Source organism: Pangasianodon hypophthalmus, chromosome 7 (assembly GCF_027358585.1).
Source record: "Pangasianodon hypophthalmus isolate fPanHyp1 chromosome 7, fPanHyp1.pri, whole genome shotgun sequence".
Taxonomy (NCBI): Eukaryota; Metazoa; Chordata; class Actinopteri; order Siluriformes; family Pangasiidae; genus Pangasianodon; species Pangasianodon hypophthalmus.
In genome coordinates this window covers 2139786-2155629 of record NC_069716.1, presented here as the reverse complement: position 1 = coordinate 2155629, position 15844 = coordinate 2139786, and the positions used below count along the sequence as shown (strand labels likewise).

General features: G+C 38.8%; 1 protein-coding gene across 1 annotated transcript; it reads left to right on the top strand.

The window, feature by feature from the left end:
* Positions 1-1188: 1188 nt before the first annotated feature.
* adra1bb (adrenoceptor alpha 1Bb) lies at positions 1189-14584 on the top strand. Its single transcript, XM_026947403.3, has 2 exons — positions 1189-2317; positions 12897-14584. The coding sequence occupies exons 1-2, from the start codon at positions 1384-1386 to the stop codon at positions 13433-13435; spliced, it is 1473 nt and encodes a 490-aa protein (XP_026803204.3). The 5' UTR covers positions 1189-1383; the 3' UTR covers positions 13436-14584.
* The last annotated feature ends 1260 nt before the right edge of the window (positions 14585-15844 follow it).

The following is a 15844-nucleotide window of genomic DNA, read 5'->3' as shown; positions in this document are numbered from 1 at the left end:
GACTCCTTCCATCTCCTTACAGGAAACTTCACCATATCAGCAGCTATAACGTACTAAAACAATTAACTAATTAATTAATTGGTTAATTAATGATTAATATAAACCTTTGATTCGCTGCTGCACTACTGTCACAGCTGCAGTTATAGAAAATTAATCAACACCTTTCGACCAATCAGAATCCAGAATTCAACAGCACTGTGGTGTAAAGAGCAATAATGTACAGTATGTCTCATATATCAGCTCAGCTGGACCACTTGCTTATTCAGATGAACAGATGATATATGAAATATTCAGATATTTACTCTAAAATTCTGCTTATACAATATTATAGTGCTGGAATTATATAAATCTGTAAAATGTATTGTTGATGACCTGTGGTGGGAAAAATAAAACACTTCACATATGCAGGACAGCTGTGTTTATTATTTGGACCAAACCCAAAAGGAATAAGAAGTACAGTGAGAAAGATCTATAACATAAACATTATAAAAGGGATAAGTCAGACTGCAGTAATGTTCAGCTGATACACACTGAATTATGAACTTTTTGATAGATTTTTTTTTTCACTTAAATTATTCTTGCAACTTTTCCTTGTTTACCCAAAATACAAGTGTGATTAACATTGAATGTGAGAAACATGAGAAAATTGTAAAATGTTAGTTAAATGGACACAACGTGGATGTCACCAAATGTAATTTTTGTTAAATAACAAAAAAAAGAAATTTTTGCATGTTATTTTCTTTAGTTTTTAGGAATATTTTTCACAAAATATAATTGATTTATTATTATATAAATTAATATATATTAAAGTCATTATGTTTATATTTTTATTTCATATTTTTGATATTTAAAACACAAAATATTAAAATCTACAGTATCTGTGCATTAGTAGTAGTAGTAATAGTAGTTTTTTTTTTAGATATTTTGAGGGATAATTGTTAATTGTATACAGGAATAATCAAATATTTCCAACTTCATAGAAAGAAAATAAACAAACAAGCGAATAAACAAATAAAGGAATGAAGGAAGGAAGGAAGGAAGGAAGGAAGGAAGGAGAGAAGGGTTAGATGATTTTAAGTTTGCCTGTAACAAACTGCTAAGATGGTCATGGAGCCGGAAAGTGCTTCACCACCCACCACCCCCCAACACACACACACACACACACACACACACACACACACACACACACACACACACACACACACACAGTAAATAAATAAATACACATTTCGGTGTAGAGGGAAAGGGGGCGTGACGCGGCGCGCATCAGGGATCTGGAAGCGCGCGGGTTCCCGAGCAGTGAAGCTCAGACGCGCAGAGTTTCTCCACCGCTCCACTTTTATCTTTTACAGCATAAAGAAGAGATGATCATGTCTTGCAGCCATGATTCCCGAAAATGACTCGTGCGCGCTCTTTAACGGCACCGGGTGTAACGGGACCGGAGCGCACCACCCGCCCGTGCGCCTGTCTCGCGCGCTGCCTTTGGGACTAGTCCTGGGCGCGTTCATCGTCTTCGCGGCGCTCGGCAACGCGCTGGTCGTGGCGTCGGTGCTGCGCGACAGGCGCCTGCGCGCGCCCACACACTGGCTGATCGCGAACCTGGCGGCGGCGGACCTGCTGCTGAGCGCCGCCGTGCTGCCGGTGTCGGCGGCGCACGAGATCCTCGACCGCTGGGCTTTCGGGAGCGTCTTCTGCGACGTGTGGGCCGCGCTGGACGTGCTGTGCTGCACGGCGTCCATCCTGAGCCTGTGCGTCATCTCCGTGGACCGGTACGTCGGCGTGAGCCGCCCGCTGGCCTACTCGAGCATCGTGACGCGCCGCCGCGCTGTGCTCGCCGCGCTCTCGGTGTGGATCGCCTCCGTGCTCATCTCCGTCGGGCCGCTGCTGGGATGGAAGCAGGCGCGCTCTCCGGACGACACCGCGTGCGACATCACCGAGGAGCCCTACTACGCGCTCTTCTCCTCGCTCGCGTCCTTCTACATCCCGCTAGCCGTCATCCTCGTCATGTACTGCCGGGTGTACATCGTGGCTAAACGGACGACTCGGAGTTTGGAGCTGGGCGTCCGGAAGGAGAGAATAAACTCCACGGAAGTCACGCTGAGGATCCATCAGGGCTCCAGGACGCGCGAGGACCCGGCGCAGCACCAGCACCAGCACCACCAGCAGCACCAGCACCACCAGCAGCAGCAGCACCGGAGCGCGCTCACGGTCGCGGTGCTGAAATTCTCTCGGGAAAAAAAAGCAGCCAAAACGGTAGGAGTGCTGGTCGGAGCGTTCACCGCGTGCTGGCTGCCCTTCTTCATCACCTTACCCATCGGTATGTAGCACCATAATAATAATAATAAAAATAATAATAATAATAATAATAATAATTAATAGGCATGGCAAGTTTATTTACACAGCACAGCTCATACACAAAGTGCTTTACATAACTAAAAACACTTGGAGATATTTCTGAGATTAAAAGCTAAATGTTGCCTCACCATGCTTGGTTCTGGTTCTGGGTGCTGCTATAGGACTGCGCCTCAAGTAGAACCGATAATCATTATTATTATTATTATTATTATTATTATTATTATTATTATTATTATATTCTTCTTCATGAGTTCTTTTACAGGTTCTTAGCGTCCAGAAATGATTCTACGTGGAACTCTGTTTGATAGGGAAACACTGCTAAGGGTTCTATAGAGAACCTTTTAAGGGTTCTCCCAGAGTCATAACCAACAAATCCTAGATTCAACTCTTTTAGTGTGTGTGTGTGTGTGTGTGTGCAAAAAGCTTCATTAGGGGTTCTATGTATTGTTAAGGGTTCTTATCTTCCTAAGACGTTAAACTCTTTCTGATAAGGCACAGGTTCCCAACCCTGGTCCAGGAGAACATCTTGTCGTGCACATTTGAGTGTTTTTCCTGCGCTAACACACCCAGTTCAACCCCAGAAGGGAGGTTTATTACGTGATTAATGGAATCAGGGGTGTTATAGCAGGAAAATGTGTAAGATAGGGGTTCTTCAGGATCAGACTTGGGAACCTGTATGATAAGGCAACACCCAGTTGTAGAGTTTCCCAAAGGGACAAACCAAAAAAATAATAACAATAATAATTTTCTTAAATTGATCCCTTTTCAGAGTGTGTACACTGAGTTCCTAGTTTAACCACACTCTTGGGAAGAAGAGATTAAAGTTAGAAACACTTAAGGGTTCATCTGTTTGACCATGTGGCAAAACCGCAGGACTTTAGGACCCTGAAGAAATCCAATGACTCAATCATAAAGAATAATATGCTTAATTAACAGGTGCTCTTCACCAGCCTCCAATGGAGTTGACTTTTTCAGATTATCAACGTTTTCACTTTGGTTAACATTTTCCTACATTACCCACAATACCGTTCAAGTGCCTGCTGATAGCAGTGAAGTGGAATTTATCCCTCATTTCATCTCTACCTGAAGAGAGCGATGCAGCGGCGCTTTAGTGCTTTTGTTTGTCCGGCTCTCTCACCTCCTCATCAGGGGTCAATCAGCTTCCAGAGCATCAGCTTTCACGCTAACACCACCGTCAACACCATCGCTGGACTTCTTGCAAAAACCGTGAAGAATTTATTGGTTGCACAATTGCACTATTTGTCCATATAGTACACAATAATAGAAGGGATTTATTTATAATCGCACTATCCGTTGCACCCAGATGATGACGGGTTCCCTTTTGAGTCTGGTTCCTCTCAAGGTTTCTTCCTCATATCATCTCAGGGAGTTTTTCCTCACCACCGCCTCTGGTTTGCTCTTTAGGGATAAATTCACATATTTACAATTTTTTTTGTGTGTGTGTGTGAATCCATTTATTTCTGTAAAGCTGCTTTGTGACAATGTCCATTGTTAAAAGCGCTATACAAATAAAACTGAATTGAATTGAATCGTGCCTGTAGCTCGCCATCTTGTAGATTGCTAACTAGCTCAGCCAAGTCTCTGCTATAACTTACCATCGTATAGTTGCATTGCATTGTGGGACTTTGAGTCCAGCGTTTGCACTAACGTCTCCTCCGTTTCTGTGCTGGACTTCTCAATAATATGACATTGAACGTTGATTGAAAATGAAATTCGAGTCAGAAAGGAAGCTCTTTCTCTTATGTTTTTAGGAGCTGAGAGTGAAATCTGCCTGTTATCCCTTATGTCTGAGATTGTTTAAAATTTTTACTGCGTTAGCAATAACAATGTCTTCCTGTGATGTTAGCGTAATAGACACACGCTAATGTCTCACAGGAATACCAAAAATACAGCTTTTTACTAAACATGCTGCTAATATTTCAATCTAAACTTGTTTAATGGGTTTCAGGATGGACTTTAATCATCCAAAGACCTTTTGAGGAACAGTTTGAAGAGTGGGTTTTCCCAAAAGCAGGAAGAGTATCATTAAATGGTGGAGCGAGCATCACACTGAACACTCTCTCTCCCCCAGTTAAAATGGCATTAACTTTACGATGCTTGTTCAGAAACTTGACCTGGGTCACAAAGAAACTGCGATTCCGTGTATGTTCAATCCTCTGCAGCTTGTTTCAGTGTAGAAGCTTCATGTTAAAACCTTCCTTTCTAAATATTGTTAACATTTTGTGGATAACCAGCATGTGGTTTGACTCTTTTAAGTGTCTGGTCACACACTGAGCGCAGTCGTGGACTTCATTACTCCGTTAGTGGGGTTTCTCTTTTGAAAATCTTTGGTTTTTTTTTTGGGCCGGGTCTTTGCTCAGTCTGCGCCGGAAGTCCGGTTCCAGATCATGCAGCGAGTAACAGACAATTCATGGCACTGACCTTCTGTTGTGGTCATGAGGAAAGCCACGTAGGAAGACTGAAAGAGAGCAGGAGAGGGCTTTTATTTTCCTCTCCGCTTCCTTTTCGCCCTGCAGGGCCGCTGCTCTGCGTGCTGTGCTGATCCAGCTGTGCTCCGGGGGGAAGCAGCGTGTGAGAATGGAGATGGTTAGGATCGCGTGGTTATTAGAAATGCATTAAGATCACAGTCATTTCTCTGCAGGCCAGGGTCACGGCCCCGAGGCCACGGTGCAGCTGGATTGGCTCTTAATTAGACAAGATTTCTCAGAGTAACGAGTAGACCTCTGCACCGGGTCCTGGGATTTCCTGAGTTGTGGCATGGTGCTTTATCATTCTGTAGATTAGGGGTGGGACAATAAGATAACTTTGATAATTGTCCAACAAATCTGCTCACAAGTTCCCGTTTTCAAACAGGATCACGTGAACAAGCGCAGCAGCATGGCAGCGCTTCAGTTTCTCAGTTAGGGAAACTAACTAGAATATTTGTTAAAGAGATAGCCTCAAATATGTAACGCTTAAACTGCTAACTCCTTTTGGATGGCTTTGACGTTCGGGCCAAAACTGAGACCGTAATGCTAAAGTCAGGTTCGTGGCTAGATATGAGCTAAATGTATTTAAATCTATCATTATTATGGTTGTTATAGTAACAGAATATCTTGATAAGACTGGTTAGTTAAGGAATAAAACCCTCTGTGTCATGCTATTATAGGAAAATAATCAGGGATGCAGTTGTGTAATGAAGCAGAGTTACTGTTACAACCTTGAAGTTGTTTATTTTTCTGTAACAGCACATGTGAAAGTACAACACATCATACTTTTTCTCCATTTCTAGTTACTTTTGATGCTATGGGACATCTAATAATTAAGTTAGTTTCTTGAGTTATAGCAGCTTTGACAGCTAGCAGCATATGCTATAGCAGCTAAGACAAAAAACACAGCTGGAGACTGGAGACTCCTTCCATAAACGTTAAATAAATACAGTTGTCCTTACAGCAAACTTCACCATATCAACAATTATGTGGGGCGTCCACAGTACAAGTCCCTGTGTAAGTTGCTATAGAAACAATAACGTATTATAACTACTGACCAGTCAGATTCGAGCTGTGGTATAAATGAATTAAGCCCTGAGAGTTCATTATCCTGAGAGAATATTTCAAATATTCGGAAAAAATAAATAAATAAAATAATTGACGCTTGCAGCTCTACCAGACGAAAAGCGTCTCTCATGGTCGAGCCTGATCTCAGGGTTCACACCTGTCCAAACAAACCGGGATTTGATTCAACCAGACTGAATCCTGCATAAATAAATGCACCCTAAAGATCTGTCTGATCTCTAAGAACAATTTATTAAGTCCTAGATGCATGCTGAAAAAAAAAAAACAGAAGTTTTATCACTGAATTTTTCAGGGCGACCCTTAAAGGAAGCAAACAAGTGAAAGATATACAGTCTGTACCATAACATCCTGTTTTCTTTATTGGTTAGCGGCCAGTGTGGCTCGGACCTATTGTCTTTTTGGACAGCATGTAGAGTTAGTGAGTCATATTTCATACGCTTGAGATAGTAAGAACATAAAAGCTTCCAGAAATCGACCCTGTGTGTATGTTCCCTTATGTACCTTCTCTTCACACTCAGCATGCTAATTTCTCTTCTCCTCCATCTTACATTCAGGCTTTGTTTCAACATGGTTTTATACACACACATCTCCAGGCTGTATTATATATATATATATATATATATATATATATATATATATATATATATAATAAGCACACAATGCTGTGTGTGTTGCACAACACAAGTCTATCAACGCTCTAACTTATTGCCTAATTGCTTACTCCATTGAGTCTCAGAAGCATCTGAACTTCATTACTCTTACACAACACACTGTTTTGAAGCATGGTTACTTTCCGAATTACAAGCTGAAAAAACGAGAAAATCATGATGATATCCTTAAAAAAAGTACCCTTGAGGAGTAAATCCAAGTTTGTGCTAGGGACGCAAAAATATCAAGTCATGATATTCAAATTAGATATCGTGTATCGTAATTATATCACGATATATGTTTGCTAAAAAAAAAAAACTGCCAGCAGAACAGAAATGTTGTATTTTAAAAATAACTTTAAAAAATTAGTTTGATGATAGTTTTAACATTTTACACTATTTACAATACGTTCCAGTCAGATCGTAACTGTTGTAAACAATATTCTTTATGTTATTGATATTGCAAAACATACAATATCTCAAAATAGTGTATAGTCACACAGTTTATCATGAAATATTGATAATATATTGGTATACTGCCCAATATATTGATAAAGGTTATATGGGTATTTATTAGCATCTTGGTGTAACTACCAAACTAGCTAGCTATTTAGCTATCATTGCTACTTCCTCAATGTAACACAAGCCAGCTTGCTATAATCAATAACCATTCCTATGTCTCTAGAAAGAGCCAGCTGTTTATGTTTAGCTAATAAACCCCAATGCTATGCAAAAATAATTTATGTAGATTAATAAATTGAATGAATATTTATGAATACACAATATGGAAAAAAGTCTCCATGCCCTGATGGCAATAGTAATAAGATGTTTATTTAACATTTATGGAAGGAGTCTCCAGTGTCAGCGCTTTGAAACAGTCAGAAGGAAAGCTGTAACTTGAAGTTTACCCTTTTTGTGGTTTCTCGGTAACAACAAATGTCAATTTTTAACTTTGAGAGAGAAAGAAGAGAGGCTGGTGCGGGAACGATGGTTTATAGCTGCTATAACATAAGCGAGAACAGGAACTAATTAGCCAGGACTCCTGGGTATGGCAGGTTTCATCATTCAGTATGGCCAAGAACTGCCTATGTTCACCAGAAGAGAACATTTGACTGACATGCAAAACAGCCAATCAGAGACAGACACAAAAACAGATACACTGCATGAATATATTCACTTATATTCAGTGGCTCAAAATGATGCAACTTTACAGCCTTACGAAATCCAAAAAGAGTTTTTTTTCTCATTGTGATCCTCCATCAGACTAACAGCTCTTTAACCACTGATTCTTTGACCCAGAAATCAATTTGGTAAGGAAGTTGAGGTTCAAGTGCAGGGTCAGCTATTGTACATACATCACCGCTGGAGCTGTTGAGGGCGAAGGGTCTTTACTCAGCAGGAGCGATGCTGGGATTCGAACTCTCAACCTCTTAACCAAGTAGCACAGAAACGTAAAGAAACAGCTCATGCAAAAACAATCACACAATATCGTAAATTATTGCTAAACCTGCGAGATAAGACTGTACGATATCAGTATTGTGGTAACGTAGCATCATGCTACACTTATTATTAGTTCCTGATTGGACATTAATGCTTGTCAATTTTTGTACCAAACATTTACATTTAATTCCTGATTACATATTTTGATTCAGATTCTTAAAATCACCTGTGTGTGGTTCCCCAAATTTCTCCATTTTTCTTGAGTGCAAGCGTCTAAGACAGGGTTTTTTAACAGCGTATAGACAACTGCCTTTAAACACAAACACTTTAAACCTGATAAAAAAAATCAAGTATAGAAAATGCTGATTAAAGAAGCAAAGAGTGTTTTTTTTTATGTAGCATAAAAGCGAGTATAGAAGTCGAGTACATTGCCAAAATACTGCTGCATGAATAGTCCTAGCTGCAGTTATCACATTCATCACTGGTTTAATTTAACAATACGGCTTTTACACTTAATATTCAGCAGCGCACAGAAGAGCACTTGATCCAGCACATTGTATTATGTTACATTTTATTTTTTTATATCATGTTCCAACAGTTACTTGTGCATATGACTTAATGAAGCCACAGGATACTAAACAAGGGGTCATGAAATAGTTATATGTTTGCTTTAATTCATTGCTTTGTGCTGTAAAGAAAACATGTCCACGATTTGAAGGATAATATTAACAAGTGCTCATTTCCTGCACTTACAGCACACTTTGTTAATTAGCAACTTTATTCATATAAAAAACTTCGCTCCTCAAGATAAGCGTTGTCTCCGAGTCCGAATTAGATGCGTCACCTCTGATGTCCTCTGTGCAGAAAAAAAAAAAAACGTAAAAGCTACAGAATTATTAATTAATTAATGATGTTCTATTTACATTATTTAATATTAGCCTTCAATGAAATTGCGTAGTTGTTTTGAGTACATTTACAGACAAAGCATAAATTTCAGCACGACATCAAGCTGGTGCTTACGTCAAACTCTCAGACAGTGGCGCTGGACTTAATGCTGCTCCTCGCTCGAGCCGATATCACGCAAAAAATTTCGTTTCGTTCAAGGTCAGAATCATACGTAACTTACGCCTTTGTTTTAGGTAAACTCCGCCCCTGCGTGTGTAACTCTCAGGTAATTCCTGAATATTGCTTAAGTTTATAGTTATATCTGAGGTCTGAATACTGAATATGGCTTTGCATATTAAGAGGCAGAGCGTTTAGTTATATCCTGAGGCCAGTTTTTTTTTTCTAAAGTACAGCAGTGTGAGAAGAGTGATGCTCTCTATCAGTGTTTCTCATTGCTTTAGATAACAGAGCCTGAAAAAAAGCAGAAATATGTAACAAAGTCTAGCGACTTAGCACTGAGTCACGCTGAAGTTTATTTAACCTCTGAGCCAAATCCCACGCTTTTTCTCAAGCTTGGGTCTGTGTGCTGTTTCTCCTGGTGCATTTTAAAAGCCCCTTTCTTAGAAACTGGGGTTCGCATCCAGCATCTATCCAAATGTTTACCAGGGAGATCCAATGAAAGAAGGAAAGACAGCGAGAAAATCAAAAGAACAGCATGACACTCTTTCCAGAGTTCTCAGTTCTCAGTTTAATTTTCTATCACAACAGCTCTGACAGAAGTGCCGCCTGTCAAATGAACGGTTTAGAGTTTATTAATGCGCTCGTTCTAATACGTTAGTGTTTCTATAGTAACGGCTCATTCACAGGGACTGTGAGTGTCAGGCTAATAATAAACGAATTAAACAAACTTTTTGTTATTTAACAAAGAAACTTATCATTGTTCATATGGTTTTCTGTAAGGACGTGTTTAGATAACGTATTTCGAAGGAGTCTCCAGTTTCAGCGTCTTCAGGACGGAGGAGTTTAGGCTTTGTCGTTTCTCAGTAACATGATTAACTTTGAGAGAGAGAAAAAAGAGGCTGGTGAGAGAACGACTGTTTATAGCTGCTGTAATGTGAGTGAGAACAGGAACTAACATTCACAGACGTTCGCATTAAATGTGACTATAAATGGATAAAAATCATGATGCGTTCATTAATACATTTTTCATCATTGGTAAGTTGCTGTGGTATAAGAGGAGTACAGCACTCCAGGATGTGCTGTTATCACGTGTAACTCCGTCTCATCACACCACCACGTTGTGGATTATTTTCCTAAAACAGCATGACACGGAGTGTTGTATTTTATTATGGTGATGTTTTCTGTAAGGAGATGTTTCCGTAACTTATTTTTGGAAGGAGTCTCCAGTGTTAACACTTTGTAACAATCAGAGGTAAAGCTGTAGCGTGTTTTCCGACATCTTCAGGATGAGTTTGGGTTTGAGTTTTAGCAGTAAAAGACCGTATTGATTAAAATTAAGTAGGCTATAAATTGCTCAGTAGAGTTTTGAACAAGGCCTCGTTGTAAACAGAGTGTGTGATTATGAATGGGTTGTGTGAATGGCGTGTGTGTGTGTGTGTGGGGCATGAGGTGTAATCAGAGACAGAGGAAACCTTTTCTTTATCTGAAGCCCTGCCGTCTAAAATATCTGCACAGACACACGCTGTTAAAAGACTCAACCATGTCGCTGCTGCTCTGTAAATGAATGAGGTGGCGTTACAGCCGACTCAGCACTCAGTGTCACTTGTGTTATTATGTTTACAGGCAGTCAAGTGCAAAAGTTTGCACACCCTTGCATGTAGTGTGTTCTTCAGGCTTTGTACAGTATATTTTGTAAAGAAACATGAACCTTTTTCTTCTTTTTTACAACGTTTATTGTAAAGTGAAGGACTGAAACTTGGATTCACATGGAGAGGAAATCTGGGTAATTAAGAAAGAAAGGAGGGGTTTCCTGAAACACAGACCCTAAATCTCTCTCTCTCTCTCATTCACTCTCTCATTCCCACACACACACAAACACGCACAGAGCACTTTAACTTTAAACGAATTAACCGTATAATTTATTACTGCTGGTAGCTTTTTACATAAAATACTTAAAATAGACACCAAACCTATTTAAGTTCTGAAATGATATATACTTAACATAGTATTTTTAACATTTTAAAAGAACTTTTATGAGAATTTTATAAAAACCTCAGTTCTGTTTAGGCTATAAATGCATTAAATGCAGTTGTGGTTTTATATTTTGCGAACATAGTTTGCTTTTTTTTTTAACAGTGTGTGTGTGTGTGTGTTTGTGTGTGTGTGTCTCTTGCACAGAAATAGATTTACCATCATGGATTGCTTCATTATCTTCCAGCTACTTGGATTTAAAAACTATGATTATTATTTTCACCCTGTTCTGGGATCTCTGGGATGCCAAACAGCGAAGAGCGAAAACACAATTTCAGCAAAATCCAAAGGTTGTGCCTGCAGCTTGTCCTAGTTTATACTAAATCTCTACATCGAGCAATAACGCCATCTCCTGGATATGGCATGAAATGCATCAATAAAGACATGACGCTTAAACAATGTATACCACTATAAGAGGGCAGTTAGAATACAGCGGTTATAATGTGCATTGGCATTTTTAAACCCTTCAGAAAAAGAATAATCATGGATCATTTTTAAAATAAAGAGATAAAGTTTTAATTCTCAACTATCACAGTTTTATTAAACAGAGCCAGTGTGTGAATTACATGCTTAGAGATTAACGCAGCCTTGATAATGGGGGAATGTAGAAGATTTTCTCTCTTAGGTTTAAAAAACAACAAAAACAAAATTTAAAGAGTAAACTGGAACTGACCAAACTACAAATTGTCACATCTCAAATTTGTCACATTTACATTCAAAATATTTCCCAGGAATTGTCAATAAATAGTTACGTCTGAGTTCAGTTTGTGACGTCACTGAATAAACTATTGGTATTGGACCGATCATGTCAGAGATGAGACATATTTGTTTTGTTTTGTTTTGTTTTGTTTTTAATTATTTGGTTTTGATACCAGCATTTTGTCTCTGGAATGGAATTGCTGTCCAAAAGCGGAAAAGCGTGGGATGGCTGTAGATTATTCACTGGCACTTTGCTTGTACAAAAGGACCTTTGATTTGAAGCTACAACCTTCTAGCCGTTAGTATGGAAAACAAAAACATATGTTTTAAAGTCCTGATTGGTTGGTAAAATTCCCGTCATATGTTTCTTCCTCATGCAGCCTTAGAATGATTTCACTTATCTCTCTGAGTACACTCCTGGGCCAAAAGATGGGCCAAGCCCAAAATGGCAAAATATTAAGATTTTAATGGTCTTAAGAACAAATCATTGGTCAGAAAATGAGCAGGAATGAAACAGATGCTCTCCTGAGAGCTCCTGTGCCTCCACTCACTGGTTTCCCTTCGCTGCAGTGCACTGTTTGTTTGGGGAAAAGCTAGAAACAGGGAAATTCACTTCTATAGTCTTCTTGCACGCAAAGGTAAAATCGTGATAATGATTCAAAATGTAAAATTCAAACTAACACATGTCTGGGTGTACAAACTTTTCCAAAAAAACAAACCTTTCCAAAAATATCTTCTGGGATGGTTTTTTTTTTTTCCTTAAAAGATTAGTGATTATTTGGTTATCTGCCGCACCTGATGCAGCCCATCAAGGGCCTGATAACAAGCTCAGAAATGAACCAGGATTGATAGAGCAGCGAGAGATCTTCAGCATTTCTTTAATTCTTGCTCATTTCCTCACCAATGATTTGTCGTTCAGACCATTAAAAGCTTAATATTTTGCCATTTTGGGCATTTTTTTTGCACACCCTGATTTGCAGAACCCTGCGGCTGAAGACTTTCCTTACTCTTAACCTTCCAAAGAACCCTTGATGAACTCGCTTTTTTTCTAAAAGTAAAATCTGATTGTGTTCTTCTCTTCCAGTCTCCTTCAACACAGATCTGCGTCCTCCAGAAACCATCTTCAAATTCGTCTTCTGGCTCGGTTACTTCAACAGCTGCGTGAACCCCGTCATCTACCCGTGCTACAGTCGCGAGTTCCGCCGGGCGTTCACTCGAATCCTGCGCTGCCGGAGGCGTCGGTCAGTGTGGAGGACGTTTCCCCCTCACGGCGTCACCTACTGCCAGGCCAGGAAAGACTCCAGAGACTCCATGGAGAACTACGGAAGCTACGTGTACGGCAGCCAGAGGACACTGTCCTTCTCCAGCCCGTGTCCCAGTCCTGGTTTTCACAGCAAGAGTCAGTTTCCCTTCTCGGAGCATGGACACTCTCACCCACGGAGCAGGAACAGCTCGGTTTTGGTGGAGAGTATTACAGATCGGCCTCTGGAGCCTGTCAGAGAGGATACGCTGCAGGACAATGGACAAATAAACCAGAAAAATGCAGAGACGTTCTCTGACAGTGAGACAAAAGATAAGTCAAGTGGTGAAGAACATTGTTATATAATAACTAGTGAAAAATAAACTGGCAACTCCGTGTTTACTTATTATTAGTCTAAAGAAACTAAGACTGGACATAAATGAGATGTACACAATGTCCAGTTTTCTCTAAATGTTGTCAATCATCCAAGATATGTTCGCTGTCTGAGGTTTGCTTCTTTTCTTTTAGCACAGGAGGCTAATATAGCTAATGGAAGTTAATATAGCTACCAGATTAGCTACCAGTTTAACTGTATCTACATAGACTGTGTTTCTTTAATACATTCTCTGCTTCATTAGTATTATTAATAACTTGATCATTTCCTTGCTAATTCTCTCTGACTGTACACACTCAGTTGGCCTCGTTTATTAACCTGTTAGTAATGTTGAATATAAATGTTTTTGTGGCCAAACTGACCTAAAAAATCTGCCAGATTTACAACAGTTTCTGATTTCCTTCCTACATATGCTGACTGATGCCAATCAAGCATGTACTTTGTTGTGCCACACCCACAAAACTCCATAAAAGGCAAAGAGAGCTGAAAACTACAAAATGGCGACTAAACAGTGAACGAGCACTTCCCGATTGAATGGTTAGTCTTAATCATCTCAATTTATGGATTCATTTTCGTCTTTCATGTCATTAATATTTAAAGAAAATATGAGTTTCACAAAATGTTCATTTAATTGGTGTGTAATAGAAATAATTAAGCGATTTTAAACGTGATAGTCCACATATAAAATCGCAGTAACTCATTGCCAATTGTACGTTTTGAAGCCGATCAATCACGGTTCACATTTATGAGTCTCCTTATATAGAAATTTACACAAACGCAGAAGGGAAATGTAGGATACTAATGTTTTTCCGAACTAACAGGATTTTCATTAACGCTACATTTCTTGTGTAAACGCTCCCGAGAACTATTTGCGAATAAATTTGTTCGTATTCATTTTGATAATTGAGACCCGTGACATTTTGATATCACTTGCTTGCTTTACTCCTGCACTGATTCGCAGAACCTCTCTCAAACACCAAGCTTTATTACACACAGTCAACGAGGACCAGCATTTTCAGACATAACTCACCTGACTGAGCCAAGAAACCCTGAATGTGTCTGAACTTGCAAAAATGTCCTACAGTTGTCCAAAGTGGAGAATTCTGGCTGATTGTTTGGAATAAATGATGTAGAGTGATGCTCGTGTGTTTGTCTGGCACTCATTTAATCAGTAAAAATAACAATAATAAAAATAAGAAGAAGAATAATTCATTTTTTTATTTATACTTTTCATTTGGAGTCAAAATCTCAAAGTGCTTTACATAAAAGTTTAAAAATTAAACAAGAAATAAAATAAACAGTGTATAAGGATAGAAGAAATAAAACTAAAAGATAAAAGTTAAATTACAATTATAAAAAAACAAAAAAGTGTCTTATTGATCCTTTTTACAATATTCATCGATTCACATTTTCCAGAAATTTCTGTAAATTCACAGAATTTTTTAATCATCATCCTGAATTTTGAATGAATTTTGATGAAGGCACATCGAAGCTACAATTATAAGGAAAAAATGATTTTTTTAGCACTATAAAACTAGATTTTACCTGAGTAACTTTCTCTTATAAACTCGTTTCTCAAGCAAAAAAATAATAAATTCACTAGAACTTGAGATTTGGACATTTTGTTCCAGCTCTGACGCTGACATTTGGCCTGAAATGAAATGAAAATGACGACATACAGTAATCTGGAGGGAAAAAATGATGCACTTGTAACGTGTAATGTATTACATCTAAATTATTCAACAAACCTTCAGTAGAGAGATTAAATCAAGAGATGGGAAAACAATGCAATAAAAGCTTTTATATTTCATTTCAGCATTGTTTGTTTGTTTTTTTGTTTTTTTGCATTTCACATTTCCACCAATCTTTATGAAGATTCTCACAACTTCCCAACAGCCCAATAATTCCTAGTGGGAATTAGTAGAAATTATAGGCCTAGGCTCATTATTTTTCACAGTCCATTACTGTAAATAAGCACACAGATCACAGGTTGCTAGGCAACTTATTTCTTATTCAATGATTAAAACTGATACTAACAAATTAATATATATATAAAAAAAAAACATAAAGCACAGAAAGAAACAAACACGTACAGTATATCGTACATCAGATTGAATTTAAAAATCACACATGGATTCTTTATACTTTTATACTTTACTGTATTTTTACTTTATACTTTTATGAATCTGTGTGTGTAAGAGTGTGTAACCGCAGGCACTCAGCACTCACCGTATCTGTATCGAGAGGACTGGGATTGTGCGTCACGCAGCAGCACACATCTCACCTCAGCTGTTACATCTAATTTAATCATTATTTTAATTTGATGCACCGTGACGCGTGGGTTCATTGGTTTAGTCGGGTTCATGCAACATCTTCATGAGCGTAAAGCCCATTTTAT

Excerpts from the sequence above, each read along its gene's own strand:
- adra1bb (XM_026947403.3), top strand. The coding sequence starts at position 1,384 with ATGATTCCCGAAAATGACTCGTGCGCGCTCTTTAACGGCACCGGGTGT. Across the intron at positions 2,318-12,896 it reads CTTCATCACCTTACCCATCG|TCTCCTTCAACACAGATCTG; the intron begins GTATGTAGCACC and ends CTTCTCTTCCAG.